Source organism: Zootoca vivipara, chromosome 9 (genome assembly GCF_965207765.1).
Source record: "Zootoca vivipara chromosome 9, rZooViv2.hap1.1, whole genome shotgun sequence".
NCBI lineage: Eukaryota > Metazoa > Chordata > Lepidosauria > Squamata > Lacertidae > Zootoca > Zootoca vivipara.
Window position 1 is genome coordinate 55,838,245 of NC_142592.1, and position 27,591 is coordinate 55,865,835.

Genomic DNA, 27,591 nt, shown 5'->3' on the forward strand with positions numbered 1-27,591 from the left:
GTTTTGGTCCCGGAAACTAGAGGCGGACGAAGCGAGTGTAGCCGGTGGCCTCGCTTCGGCAGCGGCTATGGCGAGGATGGGAGCCGTCGCCGCCGCTTGGCTTCCCCTTACACTTCTTCTGGGACTTTTGCCCGCTGCTTCAGGGCTGAGGCTCCTCGAAGACCCGTCAGTTTTCAATTGTTCCCAGCCGGTAAGTCTGTCGGAGCCAAAGTTCATTTTTCCGGCTCTTTCGAAAGCGGCGTCGTAGTTAACTCGAGGCTGCGAATGCGGAAGTTCTCGGCTCGGGTTCTTGCTATTTGTCAGGAACTCATGAGGTTGCTTTTGACAAGCCAGTCTCTCACTCCGAGCCGTCGCCAGTTTGCTAATGTAGGTTGCTTAATTGACCTACTTCGCAGGGTTGTTCCGAGGATTGCCTGCCCGTGCCTTCATTCTCTTCCTCCCCTCATCTCTGTTGTTTGTGTTTGTTTATTTAGTTAAGGACCTGCCTTTGTAAAGTTCCATATACCTGGATGGTGCTGTTGAAACAAATTATTCTGAATAATAATGTGTGTGTCCCTCCCTCCATATATTGTTGGACTTAACTCCCGTCAGCATTAGCCATCTGGATGACTGCAGGTTTCCCACCTCTGTGAGATGAGCAAAGTAAAACGTGTTTTTTCCCCGGAAATTGTGCTGGTGTTTGTACATTTCTTTTCCGTGCATGGTACTACCGGTATCTGTTTAGGAAAGAATATCTAGCCTTAAGTGATCCACAGATCAATGGCTTAAATAAAGAGCTTCTCTGGAGGAATTTCAGGTGTCTAAAATCAAAGCATTGAGATGGCAACACTATCTTCCTGAAGTAGTATTTGTATTTTAATTTACCTCTGCAAGTGATCTCTGGCTAAAGGACTGTGTAATATTTTACCAATAGTGATAATTCAGTCAGAAACTTCCATGCCTCTTTTTTCATTAAAGCGCAATCCTATGTGTGTATATAAAAGAATTATTATTATTATTATTATTTATACCCCAGCCACTCTGGGCGGCTTCCAACAGAATACTAAAATAATCTGTTAAATATTAAAACCTTCCCTAAACAGGGCTGCCTTCAGATGTCTTCTAAAAGTCTGGTAGTTGTTTTGCTCTTTGACATCTGATGGACGGGCGTTCCACAGGGCGGGTGCCACTACTGAGAAGGCCCTCTGCCTGGTTCCCTGTAACTTGGCTTCTCGCAACAAGGGAACCGCCAGAAGGCCCTCGGCGCAGGACCTCAGTGTCTGGGCGGAACGATGGGAGTGGAGACACTCCTTCAGGTATACTGGACCGAGGCCATTTAGGGCTTTAAAGGTCAGCACCAACACTTTGAATTGTGCTCGGAAACGTACTGGGAGCCAATGTAGGTCTTTCAAGACCGGTGTTATGTGGTCTCGACGGCCGCTCCCAGTCACCAGTTACCCCATTCAGGACCAGGGAGTCCTCCACACCTGCCCGCCTCCTGTCCCCCACAAACAGTACCGTGTTTCTCCAAAAATAAGACACCGTCTTATATTTATTTTTTCCTTAAAAAAACACACGGTGGCTTATTTTCAGGGATGTCTTATTTTTTTATTAAGTATGGTACAGTTTAACCTACAAGGTTAAACTGCCTATCACTATGGCTTATTTTCGGAGTATGGCTCATTTCCGGGGTATCACTCATTTTCGGGGTATGGATTATTTTCGGAGAAACACAGTACTTCTCTCTTGTCAGGATTCAACCTCAATCTGTTAGCTGCCATCCATCCTCCAACCGCCTCCAGACACTCACACAGAACCTTCACCGCCTTCACTGGTTCTGATTTGAAAGAGAGGTAGAGCTGGGTATCATCCGCATACTGATGAACACCCAGCCCAAACCCCCTGATGATCTCTCCCTGCGGATGCATGTAGATGTTAAAAGCATGGGGGAGAGGACGGAACCCTGAGGCACCCCACAAGTGAGAGCCCAGAGGTCTGAGCACTCATCCCCCACCACCACTTTCTGAACACGGCCCAGGAGGGAGGAGCGGAACCACTGTATTGACAGTGCCCCCAGCTCCCAGCCCCTCTAGATGGTCCAGAAGGATGTTATGGTCGATGGTGTCAAAAGCTGCTGAGAGATCCAGCAGAACTCGGAAACAGCTCTCACCTTTGTCCCTAGCCTGCCGGAGATCATCAACCAGTACGATCAAGGCAGTTTTCAGTTGCTGCATTAGCATTCTTTTCTTAATTAGCATATATTTGTGTAGAGTCATGCAGGCTTCAACAACACTGAACACAGTTTTCCTTCTGGTAACTGATGAGCAACCAGCCTTCTTCCCAACTTTGAACCTGGGAAATTTGGTGGAGATATCTTTTTAGTTGCATAGTGATTCTTACCACCTCCCAAGCTTCACAGATAGGAGAAAGGATAGGGTCTGTTTGGCACCTGCATGGCCAAAATGCTTGGAGGGTCTTGCCTATGCAAGGCCAAAATAGTAAGCCCCCATTGTAGTTTTTCCTGCCTTTAAGCAGCAGCAGCACCCATCTGTTTCCTTGGTAAAGACTTGGAAGGTTTCCCAAAGAGAAATGTATAGGCAACTACTTAATTACTTAATTTAGCTCATCCAGAAAGACTAATAAAAAATTGTAGAACCCTGCTTGTATATTTGCCACTGTACCAATACAAGGGTTTCCTACTCCTGTTGATGTTGACTGAAGTCTTACTCAATGTTGCTAGTATTTCCACCATCCTTTTGCCATCTGTTTTCCCACATCTCCTGCAGTGAACAACATTACAGTGGTAGAGCAGGTCTCTAATGCCTTTACTATCCTACATTGTTAATTGCCCTCCTTAGTAGGGAAGCTTTTAATGTTTGATTTCTGTATTTTAATGTTTTGTTGGAAGCCATTATTATTATTATTATTATTATTATTATTATTATTATTATTATTATAGATACATACTTAACTTAAACACATTCTAAGAGTCTCCTGTATTAGGATCTTTAAACAATTTGCTCTGATATAGCTGGCTCTTTTACACACTTCTTCAGAAGTTTTAGAAAAATCATAGGTCTACCAGATTCTCGCGATTTGTCACAGGCACAAAAACAGCAGCTCATGAAGTCTTTTTAAGGTTGGAAGTTACAAAAAAGGCTCTTTATCAGAAATTTTATTTTTCATAACTCTTGCGGAAACCACAGCTGATGATACAAGTGGCTGAAGCCAAGCTACGCAAACTTCAGAAGCTTCCCTTGGTTACAGATTGGAGAAGCTGAGGCAATGTTCAAGAAGTATTTGTCAACTGAGAACTGTAACATTTCAGTAAACACCTTAACATGCTCTACAAAAAACTACTTTATGATACCTTGGAAGTGGATAACCTGTTGCCCTTTGGATGTTGTTTGATTAGAACACTCCTTCAGGTATACTGGACCGAGGCCATTTAGGGCTTTAAAGGTCAGCACCAACACTTTGAATTGTGCTCGGAAACGTACTGGGAGCCAATGTAGGTCTTTCAAGACCGGTGTTATGTGGTCTCGACGGCCGCTCCCAGTCACCAGTTACCCCATTCAGGACCAGGGAGTCCTCCACACCTGCCCGCCTCCTGTCCCCCACAAACAGTACCGTGTTTCTCCAAAAATAAGACACCGTCTTATATTTATTTTTTCCTTAAAAAAACACACGGTGGCTTATTTTCAGGGGATGTCTTATTTTTTTATTAAGTATGGTACAGTTTAACCTACAAGGTTAAACTGCCTATCACTATGGCTTATTTTCGGAGTATGGCTCATTTCCGGGGTATCACTCATTTTCGGGGTATGGATTATTTTCGGAGAAACACAGTACTTCTCTCTTGTCAGGATTCAACCTCAATCTGTTAGCTGCCATCCATCCTCCAACCGCCTCCAGACACTCACACAGAACCTTCACCGCCTTCACTGGTTCTGATTTGAAAGAGAGGTAGAGCTGGGTATCATCCGCATACTGATGAACACCCAGCCCAAACCCCCTGATGATCTCTCCCTGCGGATGCATGTAGATGTTAAAAGCATGGGGGAGAGGACGGAACCCTGAGGCACCCCACAAGTGAGAGCCCAGAGGTCTGAGCACTCATCCCCCACCACCACTTTCTGAACACGGCCCAGGAGGGAGGAGCGGAACCACTGTATTGACAGTGCTCCCAGCCCCTCTAGATGGTCCAGAAGGATGTTATGGTCGATGGTGTCAAAAGCTGCTGAGAGATCCAGCAGAACTCGGAAACAGCTCTCACCTTTGTCCCTAGCCTGCCGGAGATCATCAACCAGTACGATCAAGGCAGTTTTCAGTTGCTGCATTAGCATTCTTTTCTTAATTAGCATATATTTGTGTAGAGTCATGCAGGCTTCAACAACACTGAACACAGTTTTCCTTCTGGTAACTGATGAGCAACCAGCCTTCTTCCCAACTTTGAACCTGGGAAATTTGGTGGAGATATCTTTTTAGTTGCATAGTGATTCTTACCACCTCCCAAGCTTCACAGATAGGAGAAAGGATAGGGTCTGTTTGGCACCTGCATGGCCAAAATGCTTGGAGGGTCTTGCCTATGCAAGGCCAAAATAGTAAGCCCCCATTGTAGTTTTTCCTGCCTTTAAGCAGCAGCAGCACCCATCTGTTTCCTTGGTAAAGACTTGGAAGGTTTCCCAAAGAGAAATGTATAGGCAACTACTTAATTACTTAATTTAGCTCATCCAGAAAGACTAATAAAAAATTGTAGAACCCTGCTTGTATATTTGCCACTGTACCAATACAAGGGTTTCCTACTCCTGTTGATGTTGACTGAAGTCTTACTCAATGTTGCTAGTATTTCCACCATCCTTTTGCCATCTGTTTTCCCACATCTCCTGCAGTGAACAACATTACAGTGGTAGAGCAGGTCTCTAATGCCTTTACTATCCTACATTGTTAATTGCCCTCCTTAGTAGGGAAGCTTTTAATGTTTGATTTCTGTATTTTAATGTTTTGTTGGAAGCCATTATTATTATTATTATTATTATTATTATTATTATTATTATTATTATAGATACATACTTAACTTAAACACATTCTAAGAGTCTCCTGTATTAGGATCTTTAAACAATTTGCTCTGATATAGCTGGCTCTTTTACACACTTCTTCAGAAGTTTTAGAAAAATCATAGGTCTACCAGATTCTCGCGATTTGTCACAGGCACAAAAACAGCAGCTCATGAAGTCTTTTTAAGGTTGGAAGTTACAAAAAAGGCTCTTTATCAGAAATTTTATTTTTCATAACTCTTGCGGAAACCACAGCTGATGATACAAGTGGCTGAAGCCAAGCTACGCAAACTTCAGAAGCTTCCCTTGGTTACAGATTGGAGAAGCTGAGGCAATGTTCAAGAAGTATTTGTCAACTGAGAACTGTAACATTTCAGTAAACACCTTAACATGCTCTACAAAAAACTACTTTATGATACCTTGGAAGTGGATAACCTGTTGCCCTTTGGATGTTGTTTGATTAGAACTCGCATCATACCAGTCCACTGGAGTACTACCGGTAAGGATGGGGCACCAAGGCTGAGAGAGAGTAGCTTGCTAAGGATACCTAGTGTGTTCATGGCTGAGGTGATACTTGAACTCAGGAATTTCCAGCACATCATCTTAGCCACTCTGCTATACTAGATATCTTGCTCATTTCACCCTCCTACTTTTTCATTTTCTTATGAGAAATTCTCCTTCTACATATGCTACAGATGATTTGGCTATAGGGAATCCATTCTGTGCATAGATGACACTTTTTGAAAACAATCCAGTCATACAGTTCTGTGAATCATCACTTAATATCATTATATCAATTTAAAAAAAATATTTGTGGTTTATGGAACTTGTTCTGATTGTTCTCACAGATTAGAGATGATGCATACTTTTATTTTTAACTGTACTGCTACACGGCAGATTAGCCTAGCTTCTTAACGGTAGTGAACAAACATCTGGTAATATTTCCTTCAAGTGCGATCAATCAAGAAGTACTGAAAGGAATATGAGCTACACAATAGCATGTCCACAGTTATTATAGACATCATTTCAGTGTATTGACCCTTAATCCTTGTTGTGATGCATGGTTAAAATAAATAGTCTGGATAAGGTTAAAACATTTGTATCTTAGGTGTTAGACAGGTTCTTGTTCAGTTATTTTTGAATATAATATTCACAGTGAATCCTACCACTAGTGTTGGTGGGTCATCTTTGTCAACAGTATCCTCCTAGTTGCTAACCAAGATCCTGAAGCTGAGGCTCCAATACTCATGAGAAGAGGCGACTCCCTGGAAAAGACCCTGATGTTGGGAAAGATTGAGGGCACTAGGAGAAGGGGACAACAGAGGACGAGATGGTTGGATAGTGTTCTTGAAGCTACCAACATGAGTCTGACCAAACTGCGGGAGGCAGTGGAACACAGGAGTGCCTGGCGTGCTCTGGTGCATGGAGTCACGAAGAGTCAGACACAACTAAACAACTAAACAACAACAATTGCCAACCTGACAAACTGTCTAATATTGGCTATGGTTTGTTTGAAACAATGCAACTTCAAACCATGGGTTATAATTGTGGGAAATGAAGTTGACTTTTTTCACAAAAAAACCTGATGTTAAGATTAGCCACATCCTTAGGGCTCAGATGACACACACAACTGTGGTTAGTCAAAAATGGAAGTGAACACCTCCAAACTCCTTGTGGCCACAGCAGAGAAAAAGAGGTGGGATATGCAAGCACAGAGGGAGTGCTAAATTAATTCCCTGTGTTTTAAACCATTGGCTAATTATGACTTCCAAACAGAGCCTTTGACTGTAGTACCCTCTTTAATTATTAGGTTGCTATGTTGTTCCATGTCTTGTACGACCATATTTGGGCGACTGGTCATGTTATGTTCTCAAACAAGAGATCTTGATGTACAGTACTGTACTTGGTCTGCGTTCAGAGAATGCCTAGTTTATTGGTTGTTAAGGAGAACGAGCCTGATTAAAGCAGATGGTAGTATTTTTTAAACAACTGATCACAGTTTACACACAAGGGTATATTAAACAGTAGAGTTTAAATTCATTAGCATTATTCATATAATCCAAGTGCAGAAGTCATGGCTGTTAACGAAAGCAAACTTTTAGATCAGTCATGTTATATATGAACTAGTTGTCTGTTTTTGTTTGTTTGTTTGTTTTTGTTTGTTTAAAAGACAACTGTTAGCATCATAAATACTTAAACACATTCCCACCATATCACTGACTGGTTTAACCAAACTGAATTCTAACTATAAATGATCTTTCACTTTTTGCACCTGGCTTCATCAGGCTCTGAGAATAAGAATTGTTCCTCTCAATAATATGTTTGTGTTCTCTCCTGCAGGGTTTAAATTGCCTTGTGAGAAACAGTAAGTATGTTGGTTATATTTTGTTTTTTTAAGTCTTTTTAGACTGTTTGTGCTTCAATCTTTGTTTCCTTACTGTAATTTTACACGATGAAAATCAGTGAAGTGTGTGTTTATGTATGTCAGCTTAGAATTCCAAGAAACCATTACTTCATTGGGAAGAGTGAGGGAAAAGGATCAAATAGGCAGCATGCGGAGCAATCTTGCGCATGTTTACTTGCTCTCTATTGTTGTACAGTATATGTTAGCACTCTGGTCAGTGGCTGAAATAAATTGATTGATTCATTCATATTTTAAAAAGGTAAAGGGACCCCTGACCATTAGGTCCAGTCGTGACCGACGCTGGGGTTGCGGTGCTCATCTCACATTATTGGCCGAGGGAGCCGACATACAGCTTCCAGGTCATGTGGCCAGCATGGCAAAGCCACTTCTGGCGAACCAGAGCAGCACATTGAAACGCTGTTTACCTTCCCGCCTGGAGCGGTACCTATTTATCTACTTGCACTTTGACGTGCTTTCGAACTGCTAGGTTGGCAGGAGCTGGGACCGAGCAACGGGAGTTCACCCCGTCGCGGAGATTCGAACCGCCAACATTCTGATCGGCAAGCCCAAGGCTCAGTGGTTTAACCCACAGCCACCTGCATCCCTTCATTCATATTTACTTGGAAGCAATCTCCACTATGAATGTGTTGAATTCCAGCTTCAATTCCTTATTTATATATTGCACTTTTTCCTTATGATGCATTCACAAGTAGTTCTTTTTCCATGTTGAAAATAGTCAGACTTTCACATGCAGCAGAATGAGATGGTTGGGTGGACTGTACAAGTGAAGTTCAGCTTGTAGGTGAAGAGTACTTCTTTGGATTCTACCACATGTTGTTGTTGTTGTTTAGTCGTTTAGTCGTGTCCGACTCTTCGTGACCCCATGGACCATAGCACGCCAGGCACTCCTGTCTTGCACTGCCTCCCGCAATTTGGTCAAACTCGTGTTCGTAGCTTCGAGAACACTGTCCAACCATCTTGTCCTCTGTCGTCCCCTTCTCCTAGTGCCCTCAATCTTTCCCAACATCAGGGTCTTTTCCAAGGATTCTTCTCTTCTCATGAGGTGGCCAAAGTATTGGAGCCTCAGCTTCACGATCTGTCCTTCCAGGGAGCACTCAGGGCTGATTTCCTTCAGAATGGAGAGGTTTGATCTTCTTGCAGTCCATGGGACTCTCAAGAGTCTCCTCCAGCACCATAATTCAAAAGCATCAATTCTTCGGCGATCAGCCTTCTTTATGGTCCAGCTCTCACTTCCATACATCACTACTGGGAAAACCATAGCTTTAACTATACGGACCTTTGTCGGCAAGGTGATGTCTCTGCTTTTTAAGATGCTGTCTAGGTTTGTCATTGCTTTTCTCCCAAGAAGCAGGCGTCTTTTAATTTCGTGACTGCTGTCACCATCTGCAGTGATCAAGGAGCCCAAGAAAGTAAAATCTCTCACTGCCTCCATTTCTTCCCCTTCTATTTGCCAGGAGGTGATGGGACCAGTGGCCATGATCTTGGTTTTTTTGATGTTGAGCTTCAGACCATATTTTGCGCTCTCCTCTTTCACCCTCATGTACCACATGTACCCTTTAATAATTTTTTTAACCCACAGTAACTGGCTTTAGCCCAGTCAACTCTTGCTGTGCCAGGTTTCTACTTACAAGGAAGGTTTTTGTTTCCTTACATGGAGGAATATTCAGAAATAGGATTCCCCCACTTGGTAATCTTCTGGGACATGCTGCTCCACATTTCAGGATACTGCCATCTTATTCCCATCTCATTTTTGCTGTATGGGTAGACCTAGCCTATGTCAGTGTTGGAACTGTAGGTAAAATGGGGGCAGAGAGACTCCTTGAGACCCCCAGTTCCATATTTCATGGAAACAGGCAGAGATGTAGAGACATGTTATCATCTTCTTTACATTCTAAGTAAACTGAATTATAAAGGTAATTCAAAAACTATTCGTATTCAGACTGTTATAAACAAATTTATTGACCTGTACAGCTTGTCCAATCACATGTGTCTCAAAGCACAACTTGTGCATATTTGCCCACTGCTATGGCTCCTCCTAGAAAGTGTGTTTATAGAGAAATACTTAGCCAAGAGGCTTATGTATATGTTCACTGTTGACCCTAATGATGGGTGAGCTCCACTGGATTAATTCCTTTAAGTTTTTCCTATCTTTCTTTCAAAAACCAAATAAAAAAATTCCTTCAGTAGCACCTTAAAGACCAACTAAGTTTTTATTTTGGTATGAGCTTTCGTGTGCATGCACACTTCTTCAGATACACTGGAAACGGAAGTGTCAGACCCTTATATATATACAGAGGGTGGTGGGGGTGGGTGGGAATGGGTGATGGGCTGATGGGAGTGGTAAACCTGTGGATGGCTGTTAGCGGCTGCTGATGGCTGCAATTAGTCCTGGGGGGAAAAACAAGGGCCGAGGCGCTAAAGAAAGCTTGATCATGCATAATGAGATAAGAATCCGATATCTCTATTCATCCCAGGTGGCTCCATGGTTTTAAGCTTGGTAATTAGTTCCAATTCAGCAACTTCTCTTTCCAGTCTGTTCCTGAAATTTCTCTGTAATAAAGCAGCTGCTTTGAGATCTTGTATAGAATGTCCTGGGAGATTGAAGTGTTCTCCTACTGGTTTCTCTGTCTTATGGTTCCTGATGTCAGATTTATGTCCATTTATCCTTTGGCGTAGGGTTTGGCCTGTTTGTCCAATATAGAGAGCTGAAGGGCACTGTTGGCTCCACTGTGTTACACTGGTTTCAAAAACCAGTGTAACACAGCAAGTGCTATTGTGCTCAGGTCACATGGGTGGCCTTCCCATAGGCACCTTATTGACCACTGTGAGAACAGAATGCTGGGCTAGATGTGTCTTTGGTCTGGCCCAAGAAAGCCCCTCTTCTTCTTCTTCTTCTTCTTCTTCTTCTTCTTCTTCTTCTTCTTCTTCTTCTTCTTCTTCTTCTTCTTCTTCTTCTTCTTTGTTCCTGTAAGAAATTGGGTAGCTTCCTAAATTTTGCTAAACATAATAGTATGGGAGGATGCAAGTACGACGAATATGATATCTATGCAGGTATCATCCAAAGAAAATCAATGGCCACATTAAAAAATGGTCCTTAAGTTTATTTTTGTTTAACTGTCAGGTACCTGCATGGATCAGAGCTGGCTCAGGGCTTCACAATGGACTCCGTCAGCCCCAAGTTCCCTTGATGTTCATATTGATACTTTCTTGGATAATGAGAAAAAACTGCTCCCTGTGCTGAAGATAGAATGGAAGGTGGCTACTGATGGTAAGCAAAGGGCAATTTAATATAGACTTGAGTGGGCTGGCATTTAATGATAAATAGGGTTCTGTAGCATGTAGCACTATCTGTTTTGCCCAGCAGTAGTACCCAGAGCTGCCATTTAAAAGTTTTTGTGGATGGCTTGACCATTGCATGATGCCATGATGAAGAACTTAGGTGACTGTGCAGAGTGCAGGCTCTTACAAGCATGACAGAGGAAGCAAACCTTGGCACATGCTGGCTATCTGAATTAACAGGAGTCACACTTGACCTCAGTGTCTAGGTGGAAAGAGCTGCAGAAAAATGCAAATACTTGACTATACATCTTAATTTGTCAACTGCCAATAATTGTAACACCCCCCCCTCTGTTGATGATTCATTCCCCATGTCTGCAGTCATGAGATTGTTGTCTATCACATGACTGTGTATGTTTTGACTCCACAGAATGGGAAGTGATGGAGACAGGATGTTTGTGTTACTGTGTGTCGTGAAGTGGGACTATTGTCCTTTGTCCTTTCTCTTTGCCTCCTGATGCTAGAAAGAGAGGGAGCCATGTTGCCGTGCTCCGAGTGTATTATATGTAAATAAAAGTAGATTAGCCAAATGCTGAGTTCTGTTACGCAACTGCACAAACTCTGCTGATCCATAAGTGTGCTGATGTTTCTTGGCATCAGTCGCTGTGATGTTCGGACTGGAGAAAGCTTTTGAAGCTCCCGAACGATCGACCAAGAGGGAGAGAACATGCCACGGTCCTACTCGTGTGTAGGAGATCCTAACACTCTTCCCCCCCCCCCACAATGTATCACAGAAAAAGTAAAGTATCAGCTGTTGGTCCAAGAGTGGGATAGGTAAAGCCCATGTCTCATTTTTACTATAAGTAACCATTTTACTCTCTGTAGTTTTTCCATTTTGATGATTCAAGTGGCACTGTTTTATTTGGCTATGTTATTTATTTTTACAGTACATTTATTCCCAAAATCCCCAGATATCACACCTGCATAGTAACACATGGTTACATGCATGTTAAAGCATAGTATATGTTTTGGGACACAGGTAGACTTGAGAACAATCTAGGAATACAGAAATTCCTCCCTTGGACACCTTTTCAGAAACAAAAAATGTAAGAAATTCAGAGCAGATTGACTGTTAAAATGGTGGTATTTCACTTCAGGCAGGGAATGCAGTAGTACAGTTGTAGTATTCATGGACCCTGCCTATCACTTTAAACACTGGGTTTAAAGTCCTGAGTGCTGAAAGTATAAAAAGATAGCTTGGAAAGCTAATGAAGTTGCCTTACACAGAATCAAACCATTGATCCATATTGTCTACTCTGCCTGTTGACAGTTCAATCTGTGGTGGAGGTATTCCTCACCCGAGAAACTGGAGAAAACAGACTAAACCAGAGACCTTCTGCATGCTAATCGTATTCTCTGTTACTGAGCTGTGAAACATCTGTTTCCCCTCCAATAAATAAAATATTCCTTAGTGCATCTTCTACAGGCTGATGTAGTCATGTTAAGAAAAGCCTGGGCCTGCCCCTTCATTTCTTTTTCTAAGCCAGGATTGACTTTTTCCACCTCTGCAGTCAGATGCTCAGGCTGCAGTTTGAACATTTATTTTCCTCTAGAAGTCACAAACAAACAGAAATAAGTTCTTTCCTTACAAATCCTCCTCTTTTTCATCCTTCCCACCTTGGCCATACACCAACTAGGAAGTGTTCAGGAACTCAGAGGGGCAGAATTGGCTGTGCTTCAGGTGAGCACTAACCAGCAGGTCTGTGCTCAGTTCGATCTTCAGAACAACTCGTTGTTCCAAGTCCGTCCAAATGGTGGAGGTCGGGTAAGTTATCATGGCGGTATTACAAATGTTCTGCTTCTTTTCCTCTTCTTAGAATCTCTCGGCTTGTTGCCTGCGGAAGATATAAAATTCCCAAAGCAACAGGGCAGCCTTGTGCTTAAGAACAGCCTCGTAGTATAAGAATATGCCCGGTTGCCTGCAGCAAATAAAAATGACTCTTTCACAGCCCCTGCTGCATGTGCATTACATGGACAGAAGCCACAGGGATCCACTCTGTTTCTCACCTGGGGAAGTGCAGTGGAGCAGTATGATTTTTCTCTGTCCCTGACCTAAAGTGTGTGTGTGAGAGAGAGAGACAGCGAGAGGGAGAGCTCTGACTGGGAGCACCCACCGCAAAAAAGCAGGAGAGAGAAGGAGTATCATGACTGGCTACTGCCAAAGTAAGAAGAGTTGCTGCTCCCAACTGGTAACAGAAGCCATCTTAAATTGCTCAACGGGAGAAAGCAGCAATTTTTAAATTTTGTAAAACCCAGAAGACAGTGGAAAGTAAGATGTACAACATTTGCTGCTGACGTTTCTGCTGCTTTGGCAGGTCTGTAACATTGACTGTCTGTAAACATAGTAAACATTGTTGTTTTATCTGAGTGAGTGGGACCCAAGGTTAGAAAAACTGCAAGGGAAAAGGGAAGGAGACACTACAGGTTTTGTCTGCCCCAGGGGATGTATAAACTAGCAGCTCTCTTGGACATAACCTGCTGCTTTTGTCACCCTATACCCCCTGTGTCTCTGGCCTCCCCCTGCCAGCCTACTCACCACCTTATAGCAGGAGTGGAGGGGGGGAACTCTAGCAGAGCATGAAGAAGAGGACAACCATTCTAAAATGTATTTCCAAGGCTGCTATTAAAAATGTTCATTTAGTGCCAGCAATTAGTTAGGCAATCCATACAGATAATAAATATAACAGCCCTTCGAGGGTACCTCCCTCCTTCATCACAACAGCAGGAGAGAGGGGTCTTTTTCAGAGAGCAGAGTAGGCAGAAGAGTGCCCCAAATGATACTCTGTTGACCTAACAAGGCTTTGTTAGAAGACATAGAATTCTAGAAGGCATTTGGAGGAGAGGAAGAAGTGAGTTCTTCCATCCACAAGGAGCAAAGTAATGAACAATTCAGATGTGGAGAAATGGTTTCATGGGTTTGAGACTAGCTGATTGGACTTGAAACAAAGTAATCACTCTGCCTTGATGTCCATATCTCCCCCCTCTCTCTCCCTCCATCCCTCCTGTATCATGCCTGTGGATTTTGTATTACTGTATTTATTTCATTTTTATACTATAACTCCAGCGTTGCAGTTCAGTGCAATCCTGGTTTTTAACTTCAGCACACTGGTAGTGGTTGATAGATCTTTCCTCTTTTTATTGTTTCAGTGGAGTTTCTCTTTCAATCGTTTTGAGGTAGATCCAGGTCAAACATACCAAGTAACTGTTCATCACTTGCCCAAATTAAGTACTCCAGGAGACTATAATCGGAAATCTGTGCCATTCACAGTACCAGGTAAAGGACCCTCTTTATAATGGTAATGATGGAATTTAGTATTGGGCTAATCAGGTTGTAAAATCATGTTGCTAGACTAGGGATAGATAGAAGAGCTATTTTCCTTTCACTGTCTTTTGCATATTAATTGTAGGTCCATTCAATTTTTGTAGTTTTTTTAATAAAAAAAATGCATGAAAACTTTGAATATAAATTGCAGGAATTTTACACACATTCTTCCCACAAAACATGTACTTTTTTGCTTTTTGGTGCATTTTATAGGAAAACACACATTTTGTACATATTCTTTGCCATAAAGTATGCATTCTTTACTTTCTTGAACCACAAGGTTCATTTTTGCATCACAAAATTAGGAATAGTGCATTCCAATTCATATATAAGTCTGGAACCAGTGAATTAAATCAGGTTCACTTTAAAATGCAGATCAAATGAATTTCTCCATCATGATGCAGGGCTGGGTTCAGATGCAGAAATGACTTTGTGGTGCTACTGATACAGATATAGTGCTATACAAAAAGTTTATTTAAGTGACTGGCCCTACCTGCAGGTTTCCAATCTGTATATAAAGAAAAATAAGAAATGGAAAGAAGACTAAAGCAAGAATAGCCAATGTGGTGCACTTGGACGTTTTGGAGTACAACTCCCGAACCCCAGGCCAGCATGGCCAATGGTCAGGGAGATGGGAATTGTAGTCTACAGTATCTGGAGGGCACCAGCTCTAGAAGGGCTGGAGGAAAGACCTACTAAGATGGGAGGGCCTGTGCATTTTAAAGAACTTATTGTATACAGGAGGCAGTGAGACTATTCAACTGTCAGAGGGGAGAGAATTTCTAAGAAAAGGAACTGAAAGGGCAAAAACAGGAAATAGGTGAAGAAATTCTGGACTTGCAAAATAACATAGACCCAGCAGAATGAAATTGATGGAAGTGGTGTGAACAAAAAAGGAGATGGAAGATCAACAGGAACTATAATAGGCAAATATTGGCAAATCAGTTCTGAAGAACTTAAAAGGAACACACACATAACAATAATGGTGATGCTGCTGATTTGCAATTTGGAAAATTAAGGACACATTTAAAGGTAGACCACAGAAAAACAACTAAATCATATAAATAAGCTGGATGTTGCATTGCAAACCTCTGCATTGTGTGTTTACATGAATTCATTACCAGTGTAGTATTTTCTAAACAATGTAGTGTTTAACCTCAGTAGCCCAGTGATCATAACATAATTAACATTCTTCAGGCTGCCTACAAACTCAAGTGGTCAGCACTACTTGTTGCTGTTTTTCAACTAGACTCTGACCTAGTTGAAATAATGTAGGCTGGACTTTTATTTCCCCCAAAATATTCTCTCTCTCTCTCTCTCAGCAGTATTGAATGTACTTTGTGTGAATGCTGAGCACTTGTATTTCTTTTGTCAATTTCACTGTTTCTGAGACTTAGCCTGAATTCAAGCAAATGAGTTTCAGTGTATAATCTGGTAAAGTTCTAGATAAAGTTTTATGATGGCTTATTGTATTTTATGATTGTTGTCATACACTGCCCTAGGAGCCATTTGGATGAAGGGTATCTTAGATAAAGCAAATTATGGTATCCTAACTTAAATTTCATGTCTAGTCACCCTGGGGCCCATCAAATGTAACTTAGTGCCCCCTCTCTTAATGTACCCAGCAAGTGTTCTTCCACTTGTATATGTTTGTGGTACTTAGCTAGCAATTCTTGCCTATTGTACTCTGTCTTTCTGGACATAAATGCAATCCTTCTGTCTTTTTGTTGCAGATTGCACAGACCCTATCATGACAAAAACAGCCCCATGTCTGCAATTAGGTAATGTTTGTTTAAGTATGGGTAGAAGTGTAGGAAATCTATTTAAAGTACTCACAGTTCACAATGATATTGATATATGCAGGCAGTGGATGGGAACCCAGCCTGGGTGGAAGAAGACTAGATGATGAGACACTCTTGGTGAGCTTTAACCCAGCAATGGAGTCAACCAATTACTTCATCCATGTGACCAGTTTTGAAGAAGATGGAATAGAATGTAAAAAGGCCACACAGAAAATCTCAGAGGTAATAAAGCTGTTCTCCCTCTTCCTCCCCGCTTGAGACACTTATTTTAGAAAGTGCTTGTATTTAATCCCACTTCAACAGTTACTAAATTCCTACTTATTTATTCTACTTACCGTATGTCTGCCCTTCAGTGCCTCTAGATTAGAGGCAGCTCGTTGCCTCATTGTGACAATTTCAAGAGCTGCATGGCAATCATGAGTGTGGTGAAAAAGTGGGTATTGCCACCATACATTCTCACACATGCATGCACATACCACCATGCACCAGAGCATGCACACATCCAGTGGCGTAGGAAGGGGGGGTGCGGTGGGTGTGGGCCACCCCAGGTGTCATCACTCAAGGGGATGACAAAATGGCAAACATATGGCTCAGTGGAGAGGTTTTCCATTGAGAGAAAAATCACTGCATGTCAAAGAGGTTTCCTAAGCACTCAGGAAACATTGGAGAAGCTTGGAATGATCCTTGTTTGCTAAGCATTCTGATCCGTTCCTTAGCAAAGAGGCTTCCCTTACTTGCAGCAGCTTTCCCTATTCCTTGATTGGGCTATGCATAGCCCGGTACTGTGATCTTCCGTCTTTGTGAAGAACAGAAGAAAATTCAATAGCTTCACCCTTTATCAAAAATAAAGGAGAAACACTTCATCATCGTCATCATAATTTATTATTTATACCCCACCCATCTGGCTGGGTTTTCCCAGCCACTCTGGGCAGCTACCAACAAAATATTTAAAATACAATAAAACATCAGACATTAAAAACCTCCCCAAAACAGGGCTGCCTTCAGATGTCTTCTAAAAGTCAGATAATTGTTTATTTCCTTGACGTCTGATGGGAAGGCATTCCACAGGGCGGGCGCCACTACTGAGAAGGCCTTCGGCGCTGGACCCCAGTGTCTGGGCTGAACGCTAGGGGTGGAGACGCTCCTTCAGCTATACTGGGCTGAGGCCATTTAGGGCTTTAAAGGTCAGCACCAACATTAATTTTTGCACTGCCACATTCAGTGCTACCAGAGCTATTGGTAACTTGAGTCAGCAGCTTGTGTGTTATTGAAAAAGGAGGTTCACCAACCCTAGGTCCATTAGAGCTGGTAGTTAAGTGTCTCCCTTCTGTTCTCCAATATTGTACTCTTGGCTGTGTTACAACCAGAGTTCGTAGAATTCTAATCTTTCTTTCTTTCTTTTTTAATTTAAAAAAATCAAGTTTCTGTGTGAATTTTTTCATAAATATTAAATTACAAGCTTTGGATTCCTTTCTTACACGTAAACATTTCATTCACCTTTGTACATTTGCATTCAGAATCTAGAATTTTGTGCTAAAAATACAGGAACAGCTGTTGAAAGCCAAAAGGTGGGGTTGAAAGCTTCTGTACAGCAATCTCTGTTCCTATACCTTTTCTGCCTTGTTTCACATAGGAGTCCACAATACATTCTTGTGATTCCCCAAAACCAAGCTCGGCACATAGCCTAAAAATAAAGAACCGAGACCTGTCCATTCTTGCTTCCAGATCTCTTAGCCCAAAGGTTCACACAAATCAGCAATATGCTTGCCCAGTGAACAGTCTATATGTTAAGGAGTTCATTTTATTAGCCATGAGCTCTGTCCACCGCCCCCCTTCTTTTTTAAGACAGGGGGGGGGGACCTTTCACCAATCCATGTGTCAGTATGAACTCCCAACTCTCAGCCACAGCAAACATGACCAATGGTTAGGAGTGTTGGGAGTTCAACAATATCTCAAGTGCACCACATTAGCTATTGCTGATCTAATTATTTTATATACACATATGTATATTCTAATGCATAGATTCTAATATATGAAAACAATTTGTTGCCTTTATCTGTTTTTCCTATATTAATTCAGCTTTGCTGGTTCAGTCCATTTTCATTTGTACTCTGTAAAACATTTCTTTACCACCTTTCAACTCTAAAAAAGAATCTATAAGCCATTACAATACAAATAATTGCAATTAAAAAGAGCATTCAAGCCAAGATAACGCATGGGTGAACAGAACCATGATTACATGTTACAAAACACTTTTTTAAAGGGCAGCCTCTTATAGAGCTCATTGCAGTAATCTAATCTGGGTGTAACTATGGAACAAGCAATTGGGTCCAGATCTGCTTTCCTCAGCAAGTGGTGCACCTGGGACACTGGTAAAAGCTGATCAAAGGCACTCCTAGCCAGGGCAGCTACCTGGCCATCTAGGAACACACTGGACCCAACAACTATCCTGAAGTTCGTGATAAGTTCTTCCTTACTCTGAACCCACCTGTGCTCAGGAGGCATCACTGGGGTATTTGAGATGACAAATGCTTCTTATTTTGTTTTCTGTGCTGCTACTCATTTTTTCTCCTGGGTTCATTCAAGCTCTTTGTGATTTTTACCTTGGAATTCCACTTTCTCTTGGTTTCTGCAGAAGGAGTTGCAGCAGCCGATGAACGTCACAGTCAAACTAGAGAGAAACTTGAAGATTTGTTGCAATTACACTGTGCAGGTATGGTGAGCTGCTTTTCTTATTTGAATAAAGAAGGGAGTGGCCATGCCAGTTCCACATCACTCTGTCTGGGCTTCAAACCAAAAACAATTATTTCTCCAGAGATCATCTTATCTCTGGTTATTTATTACAAGTTATACAACATAACCATAATGAATTATTTTAACAGTGCTGATACCTCACCATTTCATCTTCACTAGAGGATCTTGAATTTGCCTGGGAACAAACTGGCAACCAGTGCAACTGTTTTAAAACAAGAGTTACGTGAGTTCTAATTGGAACCCTGGCCAGTAATCTGGCTGCTGCATTTTGGGCCAGTCAAAGTTTTGGGCCAGTCAAAGTTTCTCAGTCGTCTTCAAGGACAGCCAGCCCCACATGAAGCACACTGCAATAATATTTCCTGCCTTCTTGCTGTGAATTTTGCACCCCATCCTACTAAAATCTCTGCTTAACATAGATGCACACCGCTTTATGTCCAAAATGGTATCCGTTTGTAGGTTTTATTTTCAGACACTTCTTCACTCTCCCTACATTTAGTTTGACAGAGTCTGAAGAGGACAAAACAGAAGTAAACAAATATGGTACTGTTGACTTGCTCTCCTTTCTAAAAGGTGTGTCCATTACAAAAGCGAGCAATTAATTCCACACAATTTGCAATTTGCTCCAGAAACACCAAGTGTTAGAGTATCAAAGAAACTGCTAAAGTTGTTCTCTCCTGTCTTTTTCTTTCCAGATTCAACCATTCTTTGCACGTTGTGCCACAGATTGTATAAGGCATTCCATTTCCATCCCATGTCTCCCTACTCCCTTGCCTATAACAACAAAGGAAGATGGTACGGTCTTCATTTTGAATTTATGTAGCTTAGCTAATTAACTGTTGCAAGAATTTTTTACGAAACAAGCCAAAGTTTAAGACTTGTAGAGTCCCCACTATTATGTATGCAAATGTTGCAATTAACACAAAGCAGCAAAAAATAAATAAGGAGGACAAAGGTGGGTACAAAGGAATTAAGATAACCAAAGGTTGGCAGTTGTCCCCTTCCTCTTAAAGATGGTACTTCAGTCTAAGAACCATGTAAGCATCATCCACAGGATAACAATGGAAATAAGGCAGAAATCATCCTTCCTCACAAGAGTAGCAGCTGTGGCTCTGCTGCTGCCTTTGTATGAAGATGATATAGATTAGGGGCTGAGTGACTTACCCAGTATCCATCATTGTCATCATCATTATCTGCTAACTTGTAAGCCTGTTCTACCCCTCTTGAAAGGAGCTGGAGAGGGAAGATAATTTCACTTAGAATCATAGAATAGTAGAGTTGGAAGGGACCCTGAGGATCATCTAGTCCAAATCCCTACAATGCAGGAATGTGCAACTGTCCTGTGTGGGGATCAAAACTGCAACCTTGGCGTTATCAGCACCATGCTCTAACCAACTGAGCTATCCAGAAGATCAGTTCTCTTTCTATTGAAAGCGTATGTGGCTTCAGATATATTGGGCTGTTTCTGCCAATAATTCTTGGCGCAGTAAAGATATAAGCAAGAAATACCCTGTTATTTTTTTGGACCAAAGCAAATGCAAAGTTATTCTGCTGGTTATTGCTAATAGCTGGTGGGGGGGAGGTTGCATCCACCTCACTCCCAAGTGGTTTGGTAGTTTTGAATGGTCTAATTACTGCAGCAGTGGAAATGTTCCTTACATTATGCTCTTCCTATGTTGCAGATAATCTTTCTGTGGTGCTGCCCTGGGGCCTCACTCTCATCTGCATTTTAATAGTTGGATCAGCTGTCGCTTCAGTAATTTGGCTTGCTCGAAGGCAAAAAGGTATGAAAAATGTCAGAAATGTAATGGGAAGGTTTCCCAGCTTGTTTTCCACATTGTCGTGCCACTCGTACCTTTCTGGATACTTTGCCGTTAGCATGCAACACAGAGAGATAAAATGACCCAGTTAGAATGTCTTCTCCAGCCCATGGCTACTTACATACCTATGGTTACATGTTGAGCCTGTGCAGAAGTCAGTATTTCAGCATTTAGTTGTATGCATATCCCAAGTTCCTAGTGTGTTGTGTGGGGCGTTAAAATTCCTATGGTTTGTTGGTCTAGCCTGATAAGTAACTTTTGTATTACATTTTAGAGAAGAAACAGCTCACTAGCAGATAGCATGCAATAGTAGTCCAGCAAAAACTCCATACAAACTTTTATTGCAAAGGGTTTGGGGGTATTTTTTTTGGTGGGGAGAGGTCGGGACAACAATCAGGCTAGCATAAGAAACAACATACTAAAAGTTGAAATATCCACCTGCTGTTGTGTATTTCCCTAGTTCTTAGAGTGGTCTTACTACAGGGTGGACAGGCACCACAAGTAATCCTCAAGAATCCCATGTGGCTGTGGCTGCTGAAACTTCTTCCCAGGCTCTGAGGCAGGGAAAGGCTATGTTCCAAACAAACAGGAAATAACTCATTAACAGTGCAAGACACTCCAAAAATAACTGGTCTATAAAAATGAATAAGCATGTCAGAGCACCTTTATTCGTTTTTATAGACATCAGTTATTTTTAGGCATAGATGTTGGGTCCTAGAACTGCTGTCTCAGCTAAGTCTTCAAAAGATACTGTCATTCCTAGACCAAATGTATATTCTCTCAGATCTTCTTAGATGTGTCTATTGTTTTCTTTCCCTATTAGTAACACATTCAGGAACAAGCAGTAGTGATGGTACCCACCATGGTAAGAGAACATTTTGTTTCTATTGAGTCAGTGCAATTTGCAATGTGGGAACCTGGGATGAGAGAATTTGGACTTGTATTGTTGTATGTACTATTAGACAGGATAGCACATGTGCCAGGTACAAATAGAAATTCGTGGCCATAAAATATTTGGAATGTTTCTGGGGGAAATCTGTGGTGGTGAACTTGAAAAAGGGCCTGGGGGGAGATGAAAGGGCTGAAGGCATGAAGTAGCAAGGAGTGCGCAAATCTTATTCCTAGTGACTTAAAGATTCTGCATGGTCTCTTCTAGTTTTCTGTCACCTCTCTTGCATACTAAGTCATTTTCTTTAGTGCTTGGCGTACATAAAATTTTAACAGCTAATGCTAGTCCATATTATAAAACAAATCTGAATGTGTGTACATAAGGTCCAACAACTCTTTAAGACTAGCATCATCTCTACTTTTGTGATCACCATCACCAATACAAATCTCAATTAGTAGCTTTATGTACAGAAATGAATTGAGATGGTGGCAGGGGAAGTTAGCTCTTTTACTATTTTTATGTATTATGATTATATTTTGGTGGTTAAATGGTGATAAGGCATGGCTTACATGTACTAAAAGGTCTTGAACACACATGCCTGTATTCTGTACAGCTTAGAAAGCATATTCAGCTCCAAATTTTTGCATTCTGGCTTTCCACAGTGCAGCAACTCATGGTGGTTTTCTTTTTTAACAAAAAACCCTCAATTTTCCAGAACTGCTGCGCATGTCACAGTCTCCTCCACCCCTGAAGCCTCGTAAGGTTTGGATTGTGTATTCTGCTGATCACAAGCTCTACGTAGACGTTGTGATGAAGTTTGCTCAGTTCATGATCACAGTCTGTGGTACTGAGGTGGTCCTAGACTTGCTGGATGAACGTCAAATATCAGAGATGGGGGCTGTGCGCTGGCTGACACGGCAAAAACAGGAAATGGAAGCACTCTCTTCAAAGATCATCATCTTATGTTCCCAGGGTACTCGAGCCAAGTGGCAGGCCATGCTTGGGCGTGAGGAGTTTACTGTTTCTCTCAAGCAAGATAACCTGCTACCAATAGGAGATATGTTCACTCCAGCATTGAATCTGATCCTGCCAGACTTTAAGCAGCCAGCTTGTTTTGGCATGTACCTAGTGTGTTACTTTGAGGGCATAAGCAGTGAAAGAGATATTCCAGATCCATTCAACGTCACCTCCAAGTACCAACTGATGGACAAGTTTGAGGAAGTTTACTTCCTGATTCAGGATCTGGAGAAATTTGAACCAGGGAGAATACATCAGATTCCAGAGATCTCACCTGAGAACTACGCTGAAAGCTTCAGTGGGAGACAACTGAAGGAGGCAGTGGAGAAGTTCCAGAAATGGCAGACTGAGCACCCTGATTGGTTTAAGAGAGAGAATGCCTGCCCTGAGTATGAAGATGACCTTCAGTCTCTGAATGGGGACCTCTCTGAGGAATTAATACCGACTGAGGGAGGAATTCTGAAACGGCAACTGCTTCCACAGGAACCTGATCCCAATAGCTGTTGCTTGGTCAACCTCTTAGTCAATGAAGATGAGTTGGGAGCTTGTAGGCTGTTACCCCAGCTACTACCACAAGAGGATCTAGCATTCCAGACCCTGGTTGTTCCTGCTGATGACTGCTCCCAGGTTCAGGTAGTAATGCCAGTTGCCCTTACAGAAGAGACAGAGATACTTAGCCATCAACTGCTGACCAATGAAGATTGGCTAGAAAGAATGCCCATGATGAAAAGTAGCACGCCCAGGAGAAACAATGTCATCCTTCAAGATGATCTGTCCTCCAACCCCCACCCCTTGCCAGTTGATGTGAAGCAGCAGCTGGAGAGCTTAATGTACTCTCTCTATCAACAAAGCATTTTGCCCTCTGAACCACCTCTCTGCCAAGAAGATGTTAATAAGCAACAGCAGCTGGTTTTTGATGAGTCTTGCAAAGATCAAAGACAGTCGGTGCAGTCAGACCAGGGTTACATTTCCAGGTGTTCCCCTTTGCCTTCCGACAGCCCCCTGGAGGAAGAAGAGGAGCAAGGGCAGGAAGGACATGGGTCTGCTCAACACCTCTCCCCAGATGTCTTGGACAGTCTAAAAAGTCTTCAGCAGCAGCTGCTTTTTCAAAATATTCAGCAGCACTTCAGCTAGGATCACATGGTAGGATGGCTGAGTATGCCCCATACTTCCAGCCAGAACCTGTTCTGTTTTGCCAAAAAAGAAGTGATTATTGGTTAGAATGCAAACATTTCAGACATCCTCCCTCAGGAAATCTTGTGCACACATTTTTGTGAAGTCTAATGCTTAGAAGAGCTGACAGCAGAAATTTGGCAGCTTGGGTTACCTGTCTGCCCAGCCATGCTGCTGCATATACTCAAGCATTCTTGTGCTCCGGTAATCTGCCTGTAAATGGAGGTAGATACCAAATCTATAAATAATGCATTCTTTTTTCAAATTAATGCTACAAGCAGGTAGCATACAAGTGGCCTCAGAGGATCAGATGAAATGGACCAGATAGCTCAGTAAGCTCCAGGTAACAAGCCAATATTAAATGATTGTGATGGAAACATCACAAGAGCTCTGTTTTATGAGATAAAAGATGTGTCCAGTCCAGCATCCTATTTCCATAGTGAATGACCAGATGCTACAAGGAAGCCCACAAACAACAGCCCCAACCTGCTGCTGTTGCCCCAGAAATAGTAGTCAGTAACATATTGCCTCTGAACCTAGTTCTACCCAGCTATGGTGGCTAATAGCCATTGATGGGTTTACACGCCATAGCTATTGCTACATCTTTTAGCAGTGAATTCTATAATTTCATTGTATGAAGCACTTTCCATTGCCTGTCTTGAATCTGCTGCTGATTTATCTGCAGATGTAGTATTGAGAGGAAGAAAAGCTTCTTTCTAATTGTTGCATAATTTTATGAATCTCTCCTTATGTCTCTCCTTAGTCTTTTTTTTTTTTTAAAATGTTGGCATCTGCCTGATTCATGAGACAGTGGAAGAGTACGTCATCAGGGGTAAAGTCAAACTGTTGGGAGAGTTACAATGCCTGCTGTGCCAGTTTCGCTATTAACGACGCACCATGGTATTTCTTCTCCCTGCGCTCCTCCCAGTGGTCATTTCTCCTCTGGTCACTGCTGTGAATACACAACTTGTTTGTCTCCAGGCACTGTGGTCGCCTGCTAAAAACAACAACCCAGTACTCCTTTAGCTGTGCTGTAACCCCTTGGTTATTTGTGTTACATTTTCCTATAGTTTTCCAGCTCTAGGATATGTACACGGTATTCATAGTGTGTCACACTTACATAAAAAGCATTTCAATACTGCCTGCTTTTTCAGTTCCTTTTCTAATAATTCCTTCCATGAAATACCTCTGTTTCACTGCCACTGCACACTGAAGTGACACCTACAGTGATCAAAACAGCACAAACCTAATATCTTTCCTGAATAATCACCACCAGTTCTGGCCCTACTAATACATATGTGGTTAGGATTTTTTTTTTTTGCCCTAATATATATCCCTTACATTGAATCTCAGTTGCCATTTTGTTACCCCTTCACCCTGTTTGGAATTGTACTTTCAGAGCTCTTTGCAATCCAGTTAGGTTTACACCTTCCTGCATAATTAGGCGCCATCTCACTGCTGACCCTCTTCTCCAGAAAACTAATTAACTCCAAATCATTTTACAAATGATTAAGACAAAATGTTTCACATCAAGACAAATGTTTTAGGCCATCTTCCTCAGGAAGCACTGTACTCTTATTCTATATTAATCTTACGGTCAATAAGGTAAAATGCTGTTGTATTGATTTGAAGCCCTGCATTAAGTAATTGCTCTGCCCAGTTTTAAATGCTGCAGTAATTAATTTCTTTTCATGTCACAAACAGTCCCAGCAGAGTTGCCTGAGTTCAGGAATTTTCTTGCGAATGTGTTGGCAGCTTCTTTACACAGTCTATGAATTATGGATAATCAAAACTGCTGAACCAATCTTCAGAATGCACTTAATTTTGGTAATGGATACTTCTTCATGATATACTGTACCAAAAGAATCTAGGCAAACCTAATTTAGGTAGTATTTTAGAAAGAGGCTGAAGCAGAGGATTATGTGGTTACTCTCGATGTAGGAAATAGCAGCTAGTGTGCGAAGCCTTTGGCTTCTGATTCCGTCCACAATATGACTTTCAACTCACCACAGGGATGCTGTTTGCAGAATCCTCACCATGTCAGAAGTAATGAGTGTGCAGCCTCTGAATCACAGGCAAGGGGCTCTTTAATATGCACCCGCACTTTACATGCTCTGGCAATTTCCCATTATGCACCACATCTGCTGTCTCCCTATACAATCCAAGACAGGCAAATGGAAGCAAGCGGTTGCAGTGTGTAAGGGGAGCGTACATGCTTGGCAGGATAACTTTTTGCCAATGGCTGTGTGCAAAACCAATGTTTTTCTTCAGCTGTTGCTCAGTTCAAAATAGGCTCTATATAAAATTTGCCATAGACCTGGGACAAAGAAAAAATTACAACATATATAGGTGTTTCCCAGGAGAAAGAGGGGAGAGGATTACAGCCAGCAAAAACTAGGGGTTTTATTCAATGCTAGTCCTGCTCATGTGTAGATCCATTGAAATAAATAGCCCCCCATTAATTTCAGTGGGTCTAATCTGGGTAAAACTTAGTTGCATACCTAGGTGTAAGGAAGTGTTGCATCAGATACCATCAAGATGCAGCAAACAGTTTCTGTGGTGTGGAACCAAGACACAGTAAACAGTGAGCTGCATTCATTGAAAATTCCCTATGTTGACTTAGTGCATTAAAGTTAAATAAGGTTATTCGAAGTGGAATTCACTTCTCTACATTGTGACTGTACAAGATAAGGCTGTTAAAGCATCCATGTATACTGGTAACCAATTCAGCCGAAGCACAATAGCACCTGTGGTGAGGTAGAGGAAAGTGATCCCAAGCATCAGTTCTCCATGGCCCATCAGGCCGACTGCCTTGAAAATTGTGCCAGTGTATTAAAATGAACAAGCGCAGACTTGATGCCTGTTCTACTGCATGACTTCTTAGCCCATTTTAGAGACCACTCAGCAGTTTCCTTCAATGTACAGTGGTACCTCAGGTTAAGAACTTAATTCGTTCTGGAGGTCCGTTCTTAACCTGAAACTCTTCTTAACCCGAGGTACCACTTTAGCTAATGGGGCCTCCTGCTGCCGCTGCGCGATTTCTGTTCTCATCCGGAAGCAAAATTCTTAACCCGAGGTACTACCGTATTTCTGGGTTAGCAGAGTCTGTAACCTGAAGCGTCTGTAACCCAAGGTACCACTGTACACGGTCCATTTCACAATAGCAAATTACAGCTGTATTATTATTATTTTAGCTATGCCTTTTTCATTGGTAGCTTTTAATAACTTGAATAAAATGTATTGTATTTTGTATATCTCTGGCTCTTTGCTAAATATTTGTTACTAAAGAAAATGATGTGTTAGGTATCCAGAGCATCAATTAAGTGGCATTTGTTCTGTTTTTCACTTTACATAAGGACTGGTGGAGGGTGGATGTTGGGGGGGGGGATAAGAGACTGGCTAACTTTTCCTGCAGAATAAGGCTTTTATGGAGGGGTGTAATTGCCTCCACTTGCAGTACAGTGAGCTCCCAACCTGTGCACATTTAACTTTTGTGTGTTCAGCTTTATGTACTTGGCAAAAAAATAAAATGGAAATGGGGTGAGCATCCAGGAAAAAAGACTTGGGCAGTCCCACCCACCATTGAACCCAACAGTTTTGAATATACACGATGGTTTTAGGCGTGAATCCCCAGAACGTAATCCCCATGTAAGTTGCAGGTTTACTGTTCTTACTAATGGCAAGCTACCTAGTTGCACTCAAGAGGCCAGCCTGGATATGGGTACACTGCACACCTAGCAAGAGGAGAATAACCAGCAAGCCTTCAGTCCAGATCTTTTCTAGAGTACAGTTACTACCAAGTCATTCAACTTTGCTTCCCTTCCTAAATTGGAACTTTTTGAGCTGGTAGGATGCTGAGATGATAGACTGAACAGCACCACTTCATAATGCAGGTGAGAGAATCCAGCTCTGAATGTTTGTCAAAATAAAAAAAATCACCTGCAGGTAGAAAACTAGCACAGAAAGACGAAAACTTCTATATCTGACCCAGTTTGGATTTGTGCCTACAGGAAGGATGGA

General features: G+C 41.9%; 1 protein-coding gene across 2 annotated transcripts; it reads left to right on the forward strand.

The window, feature by feature from the left end:
• On the forward strand, positions 1-26,825 carry IL17RA (interleukin 17 receptor A). 2 transcript variants are annotated; one of them, XM_035127671.3, is made up of 12 exons: positions 1-190; positions 7,377-7,401; positions 10,583-10,729; positions 12,435-12,562; positions 13,945-14,071; positions 15,853-15,900; positions 15,983-16,143; positions 18,557-18,634; positions 19,368-19,467; positions 20,355-20,456; positions 21,316-21,357; positions 22,097-26,825. In XM_035127671.3, exons 1-12 carry the CDS (start codon positions 68-70, stop codon positions 23,530-23,532), a joined length of 2,517 nt encoding a protein of 838 aa, XP_034983562.1. In that variant the 5' UTR covers positions 1-67; the 3' UTR covers positions 23,533-26,825. The 2 variants fall into 2 exon arrangements, with proteins under 2 accessions (XP_034983562.1, XP_088532953.1); XM_088676827.1 differs by lacking the exon at positions 1-190 and adding an exon at positions 5,438-5,535.
• The last annotated feature ends 766 nt before the right edge of the window (positions 26,826-27,591 follow it).

Excerpts from the sequence above, each read along its gene's own strand:
- IL17RA (XM_035127671.3), top strand. The coding sequence starts at position 68 with ATGGCGAGGATGGGAGCCGTCGCCGCCGCTTGGCTTCCCCTTACACTT. Across the intron at positions 10,730-12,434 it reads ATGGAAGGTGGCTACTGATG|GAAGTGTTCAGGAACTCAGA; the intron begins GTAAGCAAAGGG and ends TACACCAACTAG. Across the intron at positions 12,563-13,944 it reads GTCCAAATGGTGGAGGTCGG|TGGAGTTTCTCTTTCAATCG; the intron begins GTAAGTTATCAT and ends TTATTGTTTCAG.